Here is a 21,574-nt window from a genome sequence, read left to right on the forward strand (position 1 = left end):
CCAAGTCTGTATCCAGTTTCAAACAAATTGTTCTTACTATAATCTTGTCTAATGCAACATCTCCAGTTTTTAAATGTGGAGAGGAAGAAAATTCTCTTGTCTCCCTGCATAAATCCTTATTCAGACAGCTGAAGGGATTTTGCTTAAACTTTTTGGAAAATACACTTTCAGAGACAGAGCTTGACAAATTTCAGACCGGAGGTAGACGTCGATATGGCAGCAGGCGCTCTCAAGTGCTTGCTATAAAACATTGATGCCAATGATATTTTAAATGAGAATTGGGAAGCTTTCTAATAAGAATTGTTTAATAGCCTGAATCCTTGAGACTTAAACCCACAAATTTTATAATACAATGGGTAATTTTTTTTCCTTAGTCCTGGGCATAGGATGCTTTTTCTCCCCTGGGCATAGCTGACCTTAAATACATCACATGTTTGTGGTAAAGGTTCTTGAATTATTTCAGATAGTAATGTAATCAGCTGCTAGAAGGGAGCGCGCACCCTGGACTTAGGTCTTGTCAAGTAAAAAGCTTTCATTTAACCTTTGTAAAAGCATTGTAGTGTGATTTACTCTTTTTTGTAAACATATTTGTGATGGGGTTGGGTTTTATGCTATTATGGATGGGCTGGTGTGGTAATTTAAGTATGGGCTACCATTTTTTAATAGTGAGGTACAATTTCCCTTAGTAAATGCAAAATCACCAGATCTGTGGCCCTCTCTCCCCCCGCACCCCCCCCCCCTTTTTTTTTGAGTGTGAAATATTAAGGTAAAGAAAATAGTACTTCTCTGACATTAGACCACTTCAGTTTCTTTAAAGGTCAAATGCCAAGAAGTCAGTTGAAAAGGTAAAAGACAGTATATCTTTTGTATTAATGACTGTTACAATCAAAATAAATATTTACTATTTTCTTTATTTAAAATTCAATAGTCACTTTAAATCCCAATCAAGAATTCAATAGAACTGAAGATTATATCCAAAAAATGTTTAAGAAAATGGATGATTTGACATATTATGAATGACCGCCTCCTCCAGACTTTGTGCTTATACAGGTTTTGTTTTTGACAGTACTGGAAACAAACTTCTTTATGATTTGTAGGGCAGTCATGGTGCTTCCTTAGGTTGCCTGCCTAGTTACTATTACCCATTCTAGTATAGAGATGACAAGTCCACTAAAGGTTTTCTTGCAGTTTGTTCACAATTATTTTGTTTCACAGTATCTCTTTTTGCTATAGTCTTTTTGCTATAGTTCAGAGTCCATTAAAAATCAGCAAAATACGGGAATTGAGTTTGTTCGTAAATCTGAACAAAACGTTATAGTTCTTTCAAAAGTTTACAACTGAATGTTGACTTAAAACAGCTGTGAAACTTTATTATGCAGACGAAAAATACTGCTTTTAACCATCTTAATTTAAATGAAACAAACATGGAAACAGTTTCCTTACCTTGTCCAATATTTCTTTTTAAACTTTCCCTTTATTGTTTTTTAGTAGTTTAACACAGTACTGTACTGTATTAGCTTTTTTATTTTTTGGTCTCTGCTGCTACCAGATTGTGTACTTTCGGTTCTAAATGAGGTGTGTGGTTGACAGGTTAGTTTGTAACTCTGGTGTTCATAACTCTGAGGTTGTACTATATCCAACTTGTTTCATGTAAGTTTTCACATTCACTTCAGACAGGAGTCATCGATAGTGCTCTGTTTACTAATTTAATGGCTACTTCAGTTTAAAATGGTAACTTTCCCACATACCACTATGCTATAATTATTCCTAAGTGTTGTACCTGGAAGCTAAATAGAAAAATGCATGGTTTGGAGTGGTGATCTTATGCATTTTGGGGAGGAATTCCAGAGAGATTTCAATAAAAAAAATTGTTTTTTTCCACGTGGGAATACCATTTTGAGTCATTTAAGTGTCTCTATTCTCTTGTCTGGAAATTTCGGTCCTCTCAATATTGCAAATTAGCTCTAGTGAGAGATACAGTTGTTCCCAGTTATTATTGAAGTACAGTTCCATGTTGCAGGATAGGTACACGGTGTATTCCCATTCCCTGTTAAAAATTGGTTTGGTCCTGTGTAAAATCCAAGACAGAATGGCGCTTTAAGCTTGTCTGGTGACTGTCGTGTTGTTCAACATGATTGAAATTTTAGTGTAGTGAGAATCATATTTTGTATGAAAACTTTTTTTATTTTTTCCTATGTAGAGTTTTCTATTTTCTATACTAATAAAGCAAAGAACTCCAGTCTTATTTAGTAAGAAACTAAAAATTTTTTAAAATTTAAATAGCACCAATTTCTTCACACATTTCAGTTGAACGGTGCATGGTTGATAGAGTCAAAGGGCCAAATTCAGACCTTGCATAAGTAGGTGCAGCTCCAACTGACCCAAAGGTGAGGTGAATAGGAATTGCACCTGCTTACATGAAGGTTGTGTTTGGTCCAAGTTTTCTTATTGACAGATATTTAACTAATGTTTACTTCTGGATTTATTAATTCTAGTTGCACTGTGGACGATGTATCTTGTTCCCTTTATAAAAATTATAAATGAAAGAAAGAACTGGATAAATATTAAGGATATGAGAAGGGAGAGAAATGTTTCATCTGCCCCTTACATTGATGCATTTTAAATATCAGCAGGTGATCTATTCAGAATTCAAAGTTCCACTTACTGGTTAGTAATACATTATACAAAGCAATAGATCTGTTAATTTGCCACTCTTTATGAACAGCAACGACAAGTGGAGAATGTCAACTTCAAAATTTGAATCTAATGTGTAATTGAAAACCTGTTACATTAAATTTTATGCAAAACCTTTGAATAAACCATTCAAAATAGATACTTTTGAAATATATCTAGTTCTCTACCTACCTTTATGCATTCACATATTTCCTGTAATAAAAAGTAAAGTAAATTATACTAGCATTATTTGGCTTTTGTTATTGGAGGCATTTTTTTCAGGGATTCTCAGCAAATGAGTGATGTAGCTGTAAATTTGATGATTTAAATACACGAGCTCTGAAATAATCTGTTTAATTTAAAATCAAATTGATAGCTTTTACAGCCTTTTGCAGTCTTATATTGTTGTAATTTCAGTATAATTCAGCTTTGAATAGATTTGCAGAAACTCTAATGAACACTCAAAATGTTTTATTCCAGTTAAAATCCAGTGCGAATTTTGTCATAAGCAAAACATGTTTCAAGCTTGCATATTATATGAAAATACTTTCACCACTGTTCAACTGAACAATAAGGTGTATGCATGTTAATCATACAAGTACACAAAACATTTCAGCTAGACTCTCTGGGTGAAAGACAACATGAAGGAAAAATATATGCAAATAGCAGCAACATTCGATCTGTATTTACAATATTTAGCAGATCATTTTTATTAAATTTAAACATAAGATACTTGTTCAGCCTAAATAACCCAGAGATGAATGTCATTATGGAATTTACATACCATTAGCTCACATTAATTCATTAGCAGCAGAGCTCTGTGGTACAGGGCTAGTTAGATACATTATTTGTGATGTCTGGATGCTGTAGTTTAATGAGGTTTACTGGCTGCATGCTTGTTGCCTTTGTCTGGTGATAGAAGTAATTACTTGATAAAATGAAGTGCATCGCTGTGAACAATTGACCCTTTGGAACAATCCAGACTGGTCAGCAGTCTAAATCCACATTTTAAAGCCATCATTATAGCCTCAAACTTAAGAGTTTCCAGGGTGCAGACAAAGGTGTTGTCTTCCTTCAGTACAAGTCGTGTACCATTTTCTGACTTTATGAAGTATTTGAATTGAATAATATTTGAAGATATTGAAAACTCCTCTGGAAATCCATCCAGCCTGCTTTTTGACACCAGAACAATGCGAGATTTGATTTTTGCTATGAAATCAGGAGCATTACAAAAGATCCTAAGACCTTGTGAACGGTCGTGGCTGTCAGTTATTTCCAGGAAAGTAGTCTCTCTGGACGCTAGCTGTTCTTTCTCCCACCTTGATTTCACTGCATCAGCTAACATCTTAAGCTGAAAAAAATCTGCTTCTTGTGCCAAAAGTTGATTTTCTCGAAACCCCTCTGGTAGAAGAAGTTCTCCATTTCGTAGGAAGTTCAGAATGTGCCTGAAAAGGAGTCCATCTCTGTCTATGAAATAATGGCCATCTGCATCAAATGGACAGAGAATTTTTCCATTTACCACACCTTCAAGAAAAGAGTCTGGGTACTTGGTTAGTGTTTGTTTTTGTGTAATGTACAGGTATCCACCAACATTGAGGGTAATCAGAGGCATTTTACAGTTCTTGCCTTCCTCAGTACCCTCAGAGGAGTTGTGCTTTTCTTCATGTTCCTTTTCTCTTCTGTTTATTTTTCGCTCCATTCTTAAAGCCAAGTTAAAAAGACAGCTATCTTGCCTTGTTCTTGTGTGCTTGAAAAGAGATATTTTAAAAGCACCTTTATTCAGCTCCAGCACGGTGATGGAATGGAAGTGCTGCTAGCATTGCATGGATTGTCAGCTCAGTTTTGCAGTAGGTGGCGTATCAGCTATGTATGCAGTGAGATATCAGGAGTATGGCTGTAAGGAGAATTTGCATTTAACTGTGTAAGGGAAGAGTACAGATGTAAAAGCTGTTTTAATTATTTTCTTTGAAGTCTAGTAGGTTTAAATTATTTAAAAATAGCATTTTGAATTACTCTGTGCAGAATGGACAATACCTTTTTACTGACCAGTTAAATTTTAATATTTACTTTAAAAATGTGTTTATAATGTGGAATTGCTTGAGAATGTTGTAGTGATAGCTTTGTTTCCTTTTTTAGGTATTTTTGGTTTTACACAATACCTTTACAAAAAGCAAATTGTGTTACTGTTTAAGGTACTTCACCTATTTAATGGAAGATAGCTGAAAACAGATGATTGTATGTGTATACCTTATGTATGAAACACACAGTGGCTTAAAATGTTACCAGAAAATGTTTCAAAGTGGTATTATAAAGCATTTCTGATCTAATTGGTTTAGTATTTAGTAAAAACTCTCATTTTTTGTTGATTCAGCTATCCTCAGTGAGGCAAAAAATATAGCCTTTATTAGGCTTTGTATCCTTTACCATAGATTAAAAATTATTTTAGAGAAAAGGCACATTTATTACTTGAATTGGTAATTTTAAAATAACCAATGCTAGATTTCACAGATTATTTTATATTTAATCAAAACAATTCTGTTGCCATGCGGAACAAAGGGCCAGTGTGCCTATAGAAATCTTTGAATATCACATAACACTATAGCTTAGCAACACTTCAGTAAGGGAGAAAACATTGACAAAGTATACTTGAATCAAATGGCTGGCTCATTTCTCTGTATGAAGCTGAGATTAAAGGTTCATTTGAAATTACCTTTTTTAAAAAGATTTTCCCCTTTAAACATTTGCAGCTGGGTAGAGGAAAAGGAAAGCTGTACAAACATTTGTGTATTTCCTTAGGGAGTGTGCAGGAGATGGAGGGTAGTGTATGCAGCATGCATTCCAAAGCAAGGTAGAGATTTAACACTTACCTTAGCCTGAACATGGAAATCAGAGATTCCATTATATATAATATATATATAATTTTTTTTAAAGAATGTATTTTTCAGTCTACAAGCAGATGCCTATTGCTTTGGCCTGTTAACAACAAAGTCAATTATCCTTTTGTGAAAAGGATTCTCTGTGCCTTTGTTTATGTTAAGACTATCTTCATACTGCTCCCAATAGATATATGAGCAATTACTTATAGATACAGTATTGTAGAAACATTGCTTTAATGATGTAATTTTTTTATTGATTAATATGACTGTGTGCCTGTTGATGTAAATAACATGCTGATTCTACTTGTTGCCCCCATACTTCAATATTCCCAGTCCACAGAGCTGCTCTGCTAAATCTTTTGTCTGCTGCTATGTGTAACATATTAAGCATTATTTTATTAATTAGACTCTGTGCATCAGTCATTACAAAGTCAGTGTTTAAATTTAACACTTTGATACCCTCATTGTGTTTAGTATCACTTCAATTTGAAGAGATTTTAATCATTTAATAACTGTTGAATATACTAACTGTTTGAAAATCAACTCTTATGACAGTTAGTAAGAGTTAATAAAGGTATTTGGAGAGAGAGAAAAACAGGTGGTGTGGTTCTGACATAAGTGTTATGGATAATATTTTGCCACTGTGGGAGACTTTTGCTTAAATCCAGTTAATAGTCAAGTGTCAGACTCCATTTGATCTGTTCACATTTGATGTGGGTTTTAATCTTATAACCAACTGTAAGAATCGTAATGGTAATTGATAAACCCTTTGATTGACTCTGGGGTCATTCTATCTTGCATGGTGAGCTTGTCATCTCTTTGAAGACACTGAAGGTCACTGCTGGATGGGAGATTTCCAAAGAAAGCCCAGATTTGTAAAGGAGTTTGAAATCCTTCATGGCAAACCGAGCTGTATAAATTTAAGACAAGGCAGCTGCAAAACAGTATCCATTCCTTAGCTTCATATGCTCATTATCTTCTGAAACCTCTGTCTTTGGGGCTGAAATTTTCCAGGTGTGGCTATAGTTAAATATTTTTGAAAGGTCAGGCTAAATCACTTCAGCTGTTTAGAAAGTAAAAAATGTCAGCAAGCTGTTAGCTCCAGATCCCAGAAGTGGGGGCGAGGGTGGGGGAGGAGAAAAAGAGTGAGTGTGTGTGTGTGTGTGTGTGTGTGTGTGTGTGTGTGTACATACAGGAATTTACAGGCTCAGCTGTTGACTCAAGGAGAATGTCAAGTGTGCCTATCCTTAAACGTATGGAAATTGCGTAAAAGAGTTAGTCTTCCACACCATACCCCCACACAACCTTAACTCTGCCCCCTTGCAGTTGGCAATAGGCAGTTTGACAAAACCATACTGTACTTGTCCACAAAATCTGCAATTTTTTGTGGTGTTCGTGCTCAACACAGTATTGTCAGACGCTTCTTACTGTATTAGACGTAGTTGTATTGATGCAGGAATTAGTTGCAGCAAGTTGCTAGATATCAAACTGCCATCTGAGCAGAGGAGCAGCTGCAGCTAGAGGAATGGGGGATCCTTTTTTTTTTTCTGGGCTGTGATATTCAGGAGATCAAACTGGATGAGCACAATGGCCCTTCTTGGCACAAAAATCGAAGTGTGTATGAAAGAGTTTCTAATGTCTGTAGTGATTTAGGACCACTGGAATGACTGTGACCTCTGGAAGTTGACATTCCATTGGGCATATCAAGAAATAGGGGAATGTAAGAGTGCTTCATCCCAATCTAACTCTTGCATATTCTCAGTGCCCAACCCAAAACCCATGTCTACACTGGCATTCATACAGTAACATGTATACGCTGTGCTGTGCTATTTCCCTGAAGCATTCTAGCAGTGTGATGGCACACTTCACAGTGCACCATGACCCTCAGTTGAGGCTAACCTAAGGTGAAGTCCAAGAAAGAATAACTCGGACAAGGATTGAATAGCTGTTGATATTGAGCAACTCTTTGGTGCTTAGTCTGGAGTAGGTGAATTGGTTGAGTGAAGGTCATGCCTAGTTAGCTCACGTTCACTAATTCTGACCTACATGTGATCTTGATTACAGTGAACATGAGGCCTAAGTGTTTCCCCTGACTACTGTTGTGTACTTACCACACTGCCTGGGAAAGGTACAACCCTATAATCTCTCACAGGGACTTGTTGAGATATCGCCAAAAGGAGACTGAGTTAAGATTAGCAAAAACAACAAGGAGTACTTGTGGCACCTTACAAATGTATTTGGGCATAAGCTTTCGTGGGCTAAAACCCACTTCATCAGATGCATGGAGTGGAAAATACAGTAGGCAGGTATATATACACAGTACATGAAAATGTGAGTTGCCTTATGAAGTGGGGGGGTCAGTGCTAACAAGATAATTCAGTTAAAGTGGAAGTGGGCTATACTCAACAGTAGAATACCAAGGGAAGAAAAATCACTTTTGTAGTGGTAATGAGGCCAATGTAATGAGGGTGGCCCATTTCAAACAGTTGACAATAAGGTGTGAGTAACAGTACGGGGAAATTAGTATGGGAAAATTAGTTTTTGTAGTGACCCATCCACTCCCAGTCTTTATTCAGGCCTAATTTGATGGTGTCCTGTTTGCAAATTAATTCCAGTTCTGCAGTTTCTCATTGGAGTCTGTTTTTGAAGTTTTTTTGTTGAAGAATTGCCACTTTTAAGTCTGTTATTGAGTGTCTAGGGAGATTGAAGTTTTTTCCGACTGGTTTTTGAATGTTATAATTCTTGACGTATGATTTGTGTCCATTTATTCTTTTGCATAGAGACTGTCCGGTTTGGCCAATGTACATGACAGAGGGGCATTGCTTGCATATGATGGCATATATCACATTGGTAGATGTGCAGGTGAATGAGCCCCTGCTGGTATGGCTGATGTGGTTAGGTCCTATGATGGTGTCCCTTGAATAGATATGTGGACAGAGTTGGCAACGGCGTTTGTTGCAGGGATAGGTTCCTGGGCTAGTGTTTTTGTTGTGTGGTGTGTAGTTGCTGGTGCGTATTTGCTTCACGTTGGGGGCTGTCTGTAAGCGAGGACTGGCCTGTCTCCCAAGGTCTGTGAGAGTGAGGGATCGTCCTTCAGGATAGGTTGTAGATCCTTGATGATAAGCTGGAGAGGTTTTAGTTGGGGGCTGAAGGTGATGGCTAGTGGCATTCTGTTACTTTCTTTGTTGGTCCTGTCCTGTAGTAGGTGACTTCTGGGTACCCTTCTGGTTCTGTCAATCTGTTTCTTCACTTCCCCAGGTGGGTATTGTAGTTTTAAGAATGCTTGATAGAGATCCTTAGGTGTTTGTCTCTGTCTGCGGGATTGGAGCAAATGCGGTTGTATCTTAGAGCTTGACTGTAGACAATGGATCGTGTGATGTGGTCTGGATGAAAGCTGGAGGCATGTAGGTAAGTACTGTATAGCAGTAAGTAGGTTTCCGGTATATGGTGGTGTTTATGTGACCATCACTTATTTGCACTGTAGTGTCCAGGAAGTGATCTCTTGTGTGGATTGGTCCAAGCTGAGGTTGATGGTGGGGTGGAAATTGTTGAAATCTTGGTGGAATTCCTCAAGGGCCTCTTTCCCATGGGTCCAGATGATGATGTCATCAATGTAGTGCAAGTAGAGTAGGGGCGTTTTTATGGCTGACTTAGAACAATGCTTCCTCAGCTCTCGTCCCCTAACGCCCCTACTGTTATTTTCCACTCCATTTATCTGATGAAGTGAGTTTTAGCCCACAAAAGCTTATGCCCAAATAAATTTGTTAGTCTCTAAGGTGCCACAAGTACGCCTTGTTGTTTTTGCTGATACAGAGTAACACGGCTACCACTCTGAGTTAAGATTGTGTGGTGTGAGAGACGTTACCTGAACATGTGTTTCCTGGTTTTCAGAGATCTAGGCATAGGTTCATTTGACATTCTAAGGGTACAGATCACTGCTGGTCAATCTGAACCCTGCATTAACAAAGTTTTTTGGGCAGTATTTTTTTGAGGAAGTGGTGACAGTGAGGTGGGCATGATTGAGGGGCTGAATGAGTGATTTTCCTGGGAACACCTTCCTGTCTCTCAGCTACCTGTTCGGCCCTCCAGGCCCATTGGGCTGAAGGGCCATGTGGAGGAGGGAAGGTGGTAATCAATAGATTGTTAAGGTATCATATACAAGCTGGAGGCGAGCTTCAGCCTCCATAGCTGCTTCAGGGGCTAGGGAACAGGTCTCTGCACAATCCTCTGCAGCACAGGAGCATCGCAATGAAGTGGCCCATACATCTCAGTGGGATGCTCTCAGCTGAATGAGAACACTTCATGGAGGTGAATGCAGCCTGACATCCAGTTCTGAGAAGTGCGAAATGCTCTGTTCATCTCAATTGGTGTTCTCCTTCCCCCTCTCCCAAAGTACACAAAACCCTGTTGTGGCACACCAGCGTTCCAGACAAGTTTGAAAGCTCTCTGGGATGGGGACTGTCTTTTTTTGTTCTGTTTTTACAATGCCTAGCACAATGGGCCCTACTTCATACCTAGGGCTCCTCAGTACTATGGTAATAAAAATAAATAATAATCTCACTATGCGCCTGTATTTTGGAGCACTTAGGTCAGGGGTCGGCAACGTTTGGCATGCGGCTCGCCAGGGTAAGCACCCTGGTGGGCCGGGCCAGTTTAATTACCTGCTGACGCGGCAGGTTCGGCCGATCGCGGCCCCCACTGGCCGCGGTTCGCCGTCCCGGGCCAATGGGGGCGGCGAGAAGCGGCGCGGGCGAGCAATGTGCTGGCCGTGGCTTCTCGCCGCCCCCATTGGCCCGGGACGGCGAACCGCGGCCAGTGGGGGCCGCGATCGGCCGAACCTGCCGCGTCAGCAGGTAAATAAACTGGCCCGGCCCGCCAGGGTGCTTACCCTGGCGAGCTGCGTGCCGAACGTTGCCGACCCCTGACTTAGGTTATTAAAATCAGCTTCTTGTTGGGAGAGGTATATCTAAGGAACTCCTTGACCAAATGTGCCCTACTAGCTGGTCTTGGCCCTGATGTGGAACAGAAAAATTCATGGTAGTTTGAGAATCCATGTGGATTGTAGAACACTTTGAAATATCTACTCTTAGACAAGGCAAAACTTCCCAAAGGAGCCCCTTCCCCAAAACAGAAAGAATGGCGAAGTGTAGTAATGTCCATCGATATTTTCAGGAAACCGCTGGGGAGAGGAATTGAGCTTGTTAGGTTCAATGACTACAGCATGTTGCCCTGAGCTGCTCTGGCAGGTGTTCCTGTATACACTCTTGCTCTTCACAAAGAACAAGTCTCTCTCGTGGTTCATGTGCTTATCATTGTCTGTAGCACATCACCCAGATTCTAGCCACTTTGTACAGCTAACTTTGACCCTTAACTATTAAATATTGCTTTTCATCAGGGCAGTCTATGCTGTACTAGTTGAGTTCAAACCCAATCAGGATATATCAGCTTGAGGTGGATCAATGCAATAGTTTGAACCCCAGGTGTGTGCAAAAATAAAAGTTAGAAGAACCAATTTTATTCAGTTCCTTTTTTGTAAGTGTGCTGTGTCCTGGGAATCCCTTGACCAAATGACTCTAAGGCCATGTCTACACTACTACTTATGCTGGCAGAACTTATGTCACTCAGGGGTGTGAAAAACACACACACACACACGGGCGACATAAGTTTCACCGGCATAAGTGATAGTGTGCATAGAGCTATGTCTGTGGAAGAGCTTCTCCTGCCGACATAGCTACTGACGCTCATTGAGATGGTTTTATTATGTCAACAGTAGAGAGCTCTCTTCTATCGGCATTGTCCGAGAAAAACACAGTTCTCACTCTTTGGTTGGTTGCAGCAAAATCAGATACTTTTTTCTCAAGCAATTGCATAGGGGGAGAGAGTGCACTAGGACACAGGGTCTCCCCCCTCCTAGTCAGGTCTCTCTCCAGGTAAACAATTACAGCAAGCATTTATACCTTTTAGTACAAACAATAATAAGCAACAGCTGCATTTTGTTTATACATAGGTCATCCTGATATCTTATTTTTCTCACTTATTTAGACTCTAGTCTACATTCCATATTATCTACACAAGGTCGCAAAACAACTTCTCACACAGTTCTTTCCCACTCGCCTCACACAATCCTCGCTTCTACAAATCTCGCGTTATTAGGGTTACAGTTAGCCTGACTCTTGCTAACAAACTGTCATGCATTGCAATCCCCTTCCTGTCAGTTATTTCTCTGCTTCCACAGCATAAAACCACTACACGAGCAGTCTTACAGCTGCATCGGTACAGTTGTGCCGCTGTAAGCTTGTTAGTGTAGACGTCCTAAATTTGCATCACTAGCCCGACCATGGACTCTGTCTTGAAAATGGCAGTACCTCACCAATCTGAGCATGTGTGTGTATATTAGAGTACTTAGGGCTTGTCTACACATGGAGCTATTCAGGGACAGCTATTCCTGAATAACTCCATGTGTAGACAAGCCCAACAGTAAGTTCATATCAGTCTTAACTATAATGTGGCAACAGTGCCACTATAATGCCTTCAGGACAAGGGCTGGTGGATCTTGTAAATGCGGTACACCTGCTGCACACTAGACTAAGGAGTTTATACCATCTAAAGCACCACAAATCCATTGCTTCCAGAACAAGCTCATTAGTAAGTATGCAGTGCTTGTAAACTGTGAAAGCCAAATAGCTCAAGATTTTTCCTCCTTTTTTTCCTTCAAAGCAAAGAAAAGGATACAGGCAAAGAGGTATTAAACTAAAAAGACAAGCTTTCATGCATTATTAAGGTTGCAATATCTAGTGCTCAATATTCAGGAAATTATTAATAAAGAAAACTTAAAACCCTCCCCAATATGAGGTTATTATATATATGGTATCTTTGGTGGGTGAAGACAGCTAAAGGGTCAGAAAGGGAGCAGGAACTGTCATCACATTCTTCCACCCCAAGGAATATAGGGAGGGTGGTGCATTTTTGCTGCAGCAGGCTTTACCCAGCTTTCTAGCAGACCTCTTCATCTAGGAGTGTTACAATTCCCAAGAGAGCACAAGAGGGAGAGGAGTTTCAGACTTTGCCCTCTGGACAGTGTCTTTGGCAGTATCATAGGTGCTATACACCTGCCCCAAGAGGATTTCCCCTTCAGGATATATGTAGTCCATTGTGGAATGCAGGTAGTGAAGATTTTGCTCTGTTAGTGAAAGAATGGGGAGTTACAACTTATATTAAGGAATATTGTTTTGACTGTTCGGGGAATCATACCGCTTATGAATTCCACTTTGAAATTATGAGCTCTATATATGGTTGTCAAACTACAAATTCCATTTTGAATGTGGGACTTGTCTGCTTTCAATGTTTTTTACCTCCATGTTGGACTGAAATTCCAAAGGATAATGACATAGGGCTAACAATGGAGGGTTGTTAAACCTTCATAGTCATCTATTCAAATAGAAGCAGTCTTGGACAGAGTTGGCTATTGCCCCAGAAGGACCAGAGTGCCTAGGTGAGCTTGGTAACTAAGCAATGGATCACTTGCTGTGGGACTTAAAACACCTGATGAGGCTTGGCTTAGGGCAACACTGGACAAAGGGTACTGGAGGTTATCATAGAATCATAGAATATCAGGGTTGGAAGGGACCTCAGGAGGTCGTCTAGTCCAGCCCCCTGCTCAAACCAGGACCAATTCCCAACTAAATCATACCAGCCAGGGCTTTGTCAAGCCTGACCTTAAAAACCTCTAGGGAAGGAGATTCCACCCCCCCCCAGGTAATCCATTCCAGTGCTTCACCACCCTCCTAGTGAAAAAGTTTTTCCTAATATCCAACCTAAACCTCCCCCGCTGCAACTTGAGACCATTACTCTTTGTTCTGTCATCTGGTACCACTGAGAACAGTCTAGATCCATCCTCTTTGGAACCACCTTTCAGGTAGTTGAAAGCAGCTATCAAATCCTCCCTCATTCTTCTCATTCAGAGAAAAGGGTCTCTGACCGACATTTTAGAGGGGAAGGAGAAGAGACCAGAGAGATTGTAAGTTCCAGATGAGAAGCCCTGGGCTGGGGGAGAGGAAGGATCCTGGACTCCCTAGAAACACCAACCTAAGTCCAAAGAACTCTCCAGAGTGGTGAGGAAGCTCAGGCAGGGATGTTATATATAAGTGGTGGTGGTGGTCTGCCTAGATCTGTATATTTCTTGTGCGGTCTAAAGAGTGATTACTTTTGTAAGTTTTTCAAAGTATCTGGGTTATGTTCTTCACCTATCATGTGACCCTAGATGGAAACTGTAAAGCAAAGCGCCCATAGTGTTGGAACTCTGAGAATGGGTGGACTTAAGCAACTAGAGTGTCTTGAGGGTCAGCACAGGGTCTTGGTGACCTAGAGCAGTGGTTCTCAACCTTTCCAGACTACTGTACACCTTTCAGGAGTCTGATTTGTCTTATGTCCACCAAGTTTCACCTCACTTAAAAACTACTTGCTTTCAAAATCAGACGTAAAAATACAAAAGTGTCATAGCACACTATTACTTAAATATTGCTTACTTTCTCGTTTTTACCAGATAAATATAAAATAAATCAATTGGAATATAAATATTGTATTTACATTTCAGTGTATAGTACTGTATATAGAGGAGTATAAACAAGTCATTGTATGAAATTCTAGTTTTTACTGACTTTGCTGGTGCTTTTTATGCTGCTTGTTCTAAAACTAGGCAGAAACCTAGATGAGTTGATGTACCCCCTGTAAGACCTCTGTGTACCCCCAGGTTGAGAACCACTGACCTAGAGCAGCTGGACTGCAAGGTTCCATTTCCATTAAGGTGTAACAAACAGAAAGGCCAAGGAAAGAGTGCTGAAGCCTAACCCAGTCTAAGGGAAGCTTAAAAGCACACAGATCCACTTTGTTGGGACTCAGACATAGCAGTCTGCTGCATGTCCAGCCTGGAAAGCTTTACCAGGGCTGTGACGTGGAGGCAGCGAGGTGGGATCATTATGGTAATGTGTAAGCATTTTAAAATAGGTTTTTTCAAGGGCCTAAAATTTTCAGTTTTTAAACTGAAAGCCAAGAGTAGATATATTAGTCTATTCTGGATAAATCCAGATAAAAGCTGATCTTTCTTGAGTTGTTCATAATTCATTCTTGCTGAGGAGGATGTTAGACAACATCTGCTAGGTATAAACATTTTAAAGTCTGGAGGTCTGTATAACTTGCACCCAGGAATTATAAAAGAGTTGGCTGAGGAGATCTCTGGCCCACTAATGTTAATTTTTAATAAATCTTAGAAGACTGGGAAAAATCAGAAAACTGGAAAAATGATAATATTCAAAAAGGGCAAGCAGGAGGACTAGGGCAACTGTATGCTGGTTAGCCTGACACCAATCCTACGTGAAATAATGGAAAAGCAGATATTGGATTTAATCAATAAGAAAAGAGATAGGAATATAATTAATACCATTCAGCATGGTTTTATAGAAAATAGGTCTTGTCAAATCTGAATTCATTTTTTGAGATTACAAGTGTAGTTGATAAAGTTAATTACATTGATTTAATATGCTTTGACTTTATAAGGGGTTTGACTCAGTACTACATGACATTCCAGATAACAAATTAACACTATGCTATATCAATAAAGGATACATTAAATGGATTAAGAACTGGTTAGCTGACAGATCCCAAAGTAGTTGTCAATGGGGAATCATCACTGAATGGGTGTGTTTCTCAGGGGGTTGCAAAAGGGTCAGTACTAGGCCTGATGCTGTTCATTTCTTAATGAATTATCTGGAAGTAAATATAAAATCACTGCTGCTAAAATGTACAGATGATATGAAGACTGAGGGAGTGGTAAGTAATGGCAAGGACAGCTGTCATACAGAGCAGTTTGTAATGCTTGGTAAACTGGGCCCATTCAAAGAAAATGCATTTTAATACAGCCAAATGCAAAGTGATATATTTAGAAACAAGGAATGCAGGCCAGATCTACACAGTGAGGGGACTGTATCCTGGAAAGCAATGACTCTGAAAAGCATTTAGGGGCCAGAGAGGACAGGGAAACTCAGTATGAGCTCCCAGTGCAATGCTGTGGGGAGAAAATAGGCTAAAGCGATCCTACAATGTATAAACGGGAGCAGTGAGTAGGAAGGTGATTTTACCTCTATACGTAGCAGTGGCAAGACTGATACTGGAATACTACATCCCTTTCTAGTCCACACTTTAAAAAGGGTGTTGAAAAATTGGAGAGGGTGCAGAGAAGAGCCATGAAAATGCCTTAGGGTGAGAGCTTGCAGAGCTCAGTCCGTCTAGCTCAGTGGCTCTCAACCTTTCCAGACTACTGTACCCCTTTCAGGAGTCTGATTTGTCTTGTGTACTCCAAGTTTCATCTCACTTACAAATTACTTGCTTACAAAATCAGACATAAAAATACAAAAGTGTCACAGCACACTATTACTGAAAAATTGCTGACTTTCTCATTTTTACCATATAATTATAAAATAAATCAATTGGAATATAAATATTGTACTTACATCTAGTATATAGAGCAGTATAAACAAGTCATATTAAATGTTAGTTTGTACTGACTTCACTAGTGCTTTTTATATAGCCTGTCGTAAAACTAAGCAAATATCTAGATGAGTTGATGTACTCCCTAGAACAGGGCTCTCAAACTCAAATGACCACGAGGGCCACATGACGACTAGTACATTAGTCCGAGGGCCGAATCACTGACACGCCCCCCCCCCCCACTGCCTCCGGCCCTGCCCCGCCTCTTCTCACCCCTTCCCCAAAGTCTCCACCCCAACTCTGCCCTCTCCCTGCCCCTATTCAACCCCTTCCCCAAATCCCTGCCCCTGCCCTGCCTCTTCTCCGCCTCCTCCCCTGGGCGTGCGGCTCCCTGTTCCTCCCCCCCCCCCTCCTGGAAAGCGCTAAGCGCCGCCAAACAGCTATTTGGCAGAGGGAAGCGCCTGGAGGTAGGCAGAGGAGCAGGAACGTGGTGCGCTGGGGGGGAGGGGAGCTTGGCGGCTGCAGGAAATAACTTGGGGGGGCACGGGGAGCTTGGCGGGCCACAGCTAATAACTCAGCGGGCCGTGTGTTTGAGACCCCTGCCCTAGAAGATGTCTGTGTACTCCTGGTTGAGAACCACTGGTCTAGCTTATTAAAAAGATTGAGAGGTGACTTGATTACAGTGAGCTTCGGGGGGAGAAAGGGAGGGGCAGGACCTCAGAAGGAAGGGGTGGGCCAGGCTGGGAACTGACCGCCCCGAGCCCGTGGTTCACCCACCATACAGCTTCAGCTCTGCGTGCACAGAACTGTCAGAAAAGCCAAATTCTACTTTCTTGTTCTTTGGAAGGATTTAATTCAGTCCTTAGGCAAAACAAAAATGTATAAATGCAACCATGTTAAATGCCTGGCGTCAGATAATTGTTCTCTGCAGTGTCATTAGGGAGACCAGAGTTAGATTTTAGGTTTCAGTAATAAATAATTCAGTCAGCAAGGCACTGAAAAAACAACAGATGTAGTGTACTTATAAAGAGAGTGACCTGTGTTGCTCAAAATCCCTCTAAGCATTTTTTTTTTTATCATCTTCAATGCCATCTGAATGGGATGGTGGCACTGCAGTGCCCTAAAGCAAAGGCAAAGCTGAGAGTAAAATTCTGTCCTTACCATATCCTATTGGCTTTTGGATGGGCTGTCCAAACAGAGGGTGTATTTCGATGTGTTGTGGTGTCTACATGCAATAGGGAGGATTGGCGTGAAAAGGACATAGTTAGGAGGGTGGTATTTCAAGGGTGTTCTAGATGTAGTCACTTGTGCTTGCTTTCTGTGCAGTACTACTTTTGGGGTTTTAGGGTTATTTTTCATTTCCCAGAGTTGGAAAGTGTCATTGCATTGCTCTGTCAGTCATTGCTATTGCTCCGGACAATAGCTTGTTGCCACCAAAGCACCAAGTGGCTGTGTGTTGCAGACAGCTGGCTAGCGAACACAAAGTTCACTACAGTTGACAACTTAGGAAGGTAAACTTGCAGTCCAATCTTTTTTTTTTTTTTTTTTTTTTTTTTTTTTTTTTACAGGTTTAACATAAACAATGTTAGTTTTAACTTTGTTGTTGTATTACATTTCTTTTTGGAAAGGGGATTGTTTCGTTATTTTAGAAGATAAAAATAGAGAACTCTGTTCTAGAAATTTGTGAGTTAACTTTGACCCAGGATTCAAATCGGTGAGATGGCATAGTACCACTTTTCTGGTGATTGCCACTTCAATTCTACTCCTGCACAGTTAATCCCTTTGTTGATGCTGTACAGCTTTTCCATGCTTGTGTGGGGAAGTGGGAGGTAGTGTAAGTGTGATGGGTTAGTAGTCCAAGCAGGATAGCTCCTGTGTTGGCAGCTCCTCTGGTTCTGTGAGGCTTGGAGGCTCCCAAGCCCTTCCCATCCAAGGAATTTTTGCTCAGAAAACTCCCTGATGTTCCTGTGTCAGAGTTTTCTGGAACCCCTCCTGAAGAGGGGCCAGTCTGGTGCCACATGGCTTGTTAAATCTATGCACCCTATGTTGCCATATACCTTCTACATTATTTACCCCTTCCTTGCCCTATAAAAGACATAAATGAAGACAGTCCCTACCTGAAGGAGCTCACATTCTGAAATACAAAGGACAGGAAAAAAGAAAAACAAAAAATAGTGATATAAGTAGAGGTGTGTGCGCTTTATATGTATAAGAACATAAGAAAGGCCGTACTGGGTCAGACCAAAGGTCCATCTAGCCCAGTATCTGTCTACCGACAGTGGCCAATGCCAGGTGCCCCAGAGGGAGTGAACCTAACAGGCAGTGATCAAGTGATCTCTCTCCTGCCATCCATCTCCATCCTCTGACGAACAGAGGCTAGGGACACCATTCTTAATTTTTTCTTAATTATAAAATTGAGGTTTAAAAAATAAAAATGATTGATGAGGTGAAAGCTGAGTTTTTGTTGTGTTCTGCCACCGAGGCCAGCCTGGATATCATGGTGCTTATGGAATTAGACAGCTGTCCAGTATTTCCCTTTATCCTCACCATTCCATGTGCAGCTGCATTCCTTATTTACTGCAAAGCATCTATATGCTGCACTTAATACAGAATTTTTAAATTTGTCCTATTAGCTTTTCTTTGTTGCTCATTTCCATAGTATCATAGTGCTGTATAAATATTTAATGACTATATTTTCACAGCACCCATGTAGGGTAGGGAAGTATTATCCCCATTCTATAGATGGGGAAGTTAGGCAGAGTAAGGCCAAAAGTTTTGTAGAAGCGGTGCCTCAGTGATTGGGTGCACATCCTAAGACACTTAGGGTATTTCTACACTGCAATTAAAAACCCGTGGTTAGCCCATGCTAGCTGACTCGGTCTTGCAGGGCTTGGGCTAAGGAGCTGTATAATTGCGGTACAGATGTTTGGCCTCGAGCTGGAGCCTGGGCCTTAGGACCCTGCAAGGTGGGTCCCAGATCTCGGGCTGTAGCCTGAGCCTGAAGGTTTACACCGCAGTTAAACAACCCCTTAGCCCAAGTCCCATGAGCCCAAGTCAGTTGGTGTGGGCTAGCTGCAGGTTTTTATTTGCAGTGTAGACACATCCTCTGGGTCTAATTTTTGAGAGATGCTGTGCACCTGGAGCTCCAGTTGGCCACTAATGAATACCCTAGCTCGGCCACAGGCTATGAGCATTGGCCTGCTAAACCCAGGGTTGTGAGTTCAGTCCTTGAGGGGGCCATCTAGGGAACTGGGTTAAAAATCTCTCAGGGGATTGGTCCTGCTTTGAGCAGGGGGTTGGACTAGATGACCTCCTGAGGTCCCTTCCAACCCTGATATTCTATGAATACTTTGGTGTCAGTGACTTGCCCAATATCACATAAGAAATCTGTGGCAGAGCTAGGGATGGAACAGAAGTACAGATATCAAGTGTATAATTCTTCAGCTCCCTAAATAGCTGAATAGTACTAGACAAAAGGATTTATATTATGTTTTCTAAACTCTGAACATAAATAGTAAGACAGTAGTTGAAAAGGTGAATGATGTACACTTCTGTGTTTTATAATAAAGTGTTTCTTTCTCTTCAAGATAAACTTTCATTGGAAGGAATAGTGGTTCAACGTGCTGAATGCAGACCTGCAGCTAGTGAAAATTATATGAAACTGAAAAGGTAGGTATATCTCTTTTTATTATCAATGAGTCTGTAATGTCTTTTTTTTATATTTTATTTCCTTTCCCGGTAAGAGCCAGATTACTTTCTAAAAAGTAAAACTATTTTATTTGCATAATTTTGTTTAGGGTTTAAAACTGGATTTAGGTATAACAGAGTGTGTAATGCAGCGGTTTTCAAACTTTTTGAGCTGAGCTTCCCCTTTACAATTTTTGGTTGTGTCTCCCCAACCCAGACAAAAAGAAGTGAGTCAAAGGGTGCAGGTGGTGCTCCCTCCCTGATCCCCGCCATGTGGGGCTGAAGCCTGAGCACCACCCAAACATTCTTCTGCATCCCCCTAGGGGGGCATGCCTCACAGTTTGAAAACCTCTGCTATAGTGTGTGTGTGTGTGTGTGTGTGTGTGTGTGTGTGTGTGTGTGTGTATAAATATATCTAAATTTGTGCATATATGTGGATGTTAAACTGTAATATAGAAAATAAAAAGGAATACACAAAGATGTGGTTTAAAGGTTTTCATTGGCATGGATAGGATGATCATATTAAGTGGTGGTGCAGACTGCCCAAAATGAGTGCCAATAACACCTTATGCTGTACTGTTCCATTATGTGGTGAGCACATTTAAGAACATGAGAATGTCCATAGTGGGTCAGACCAATGGTTCAACTAGCCCAGTATTCTGTCTTCCGACAGTGGCCAATGCCAGATGCTTCAGAGGGAATGAACAGAACACAGCAATTTATCCAGTGATCCATCCCTTGTTGTCCAGTCCAAGCTTCTAGTAGTCAGAGATTTAGGGACACCCAGAGCATGGGGTTGCATCCCTGATCATCTTGGCTAATAGCCATTGATAGACCTATCCTACATGAACTTACCTAATTCGTTTTTGAACTCAGTTATACATTTGACCTTCAACATCCCCTGGCAGCAAGTTCCACAGGTTGACTGTGGGTTGTGTGATGAAGTACCCTCTTATGTTTGTTTTAAACCTGCTGCCTATTAATTTCATTAGGTGACCCTGGTTCTTGTGTTATGTGAAGAAGTAAATAACTTTCTTAATCACTTTCTCCACACCATTCATGATTTTATAGACCTCTCATATTGCCCCTTAGTTGTCTCTAATCCCAGTCTTTTTCATCTTTTCTCATAGGGATATGGAATAGCTTACATAATCTTTCATGTTATCCTTCTCTGTACTTTTTCCAATTCTAATATACCTTTTTTGGGATGGGGCAACCATAACTGCACACAGTATTCAAGGTGTAGGTGTACCGCGGATTTATATAGTGGCATTATGATATTTTCTGTCTCATTATCTATCCCCTTTCCTTAGTGATTCCTAACATTGTTAGTTTTTTGTCTGCTGCTGCACACTGAGTAGATGATTTTCAGAGAACTATCCACGATGACTCCAAGATCTCTTTCCTGAGTGGTAACCTCTAATTTAGACCCCATCATTTTGTATGTGTTGTTGGGTTTATGTTTTCTAATGCGTATTATTTTGCATTTATCATCATTGAATTTCATCTGCCTTTTAAGTTGCCAAGTCACCCAGTTTTGAGAGAACCCTTTGTAACTTTTCACAATCAGCTTTGAACTTAAGTTTATTCGGACACCTGTATAGTAATCCCCCCTGCTAAAGTTCAGCCTTCTAGTAAGAGTCTGAAAACTCCCTAGGACTATTTTAATTAAATGGAGTGCAACTTTCTGATCATCCTAAATGGCTTCTGCCGGTGATCAAAGAACACAGGCAATGAAAACTGTGGATCATTTTAGTGCTAGCAGGAGTTTCCTTCCAAGCCAAAATTGAAAAGATTTTTCAAGTTTTAGAAATAGTAAAGGTTTCATAGAGAAACCTTATACTTAAAATGGGGAA

The 21,574-nt window shown here is 40.5% G+C and overlaps 2 protein-coding genes across 2 annotated transcripts in view; one reads left to right on the forward strand and one right to left on the reverse strand.

Moving 5' to 3' along the window:
- Window positions 1-21,574, forward strand: part of GTF2F2 (general transcription factor IIF subunit 2) — a 134,058-nt gene that overhangs the window by 33,788 nt on the left and 78,696 nt on the right. The window contains exon 6 of the mRNA XM_065411409.1: window positions 19,619-19,700. Coding sequence (XP_065267481.1) covers window positions 19,619-19,700 — 82 coding nt within the window. The remainder of the gene's footprint in view (window positions 1-19,618; window positions 19,701-21,574) is intronic.
- On the reverse strand, window positions 3,599-4,372 carry KCTD4 (potassium channel tetramerization domain containing 4). Its single transcript, XM_065397404.1, has one exon. The coding sequence runs from the start codon at window positions 4,370-4,372 to the stop codon at window positions 3,599-3,601; it is 774 nt and encodes a 257-aa protein (XP_065253476.1).

The sequence above is a fragment of the Emys orbicularis genome, chromosome 1 (assembly GCF_028017835.1).
Source record: "Emys orbicularis isolate rEmyOrb1 chromosome 1, rEmyOrb1.hap1, whole genome shotgun sequence".
Classification (NCBI taxonomy): Eukaryota; Metazoa; Chordata; order Testudines; family Emydidae; genus Emys; species Emys orbicularis.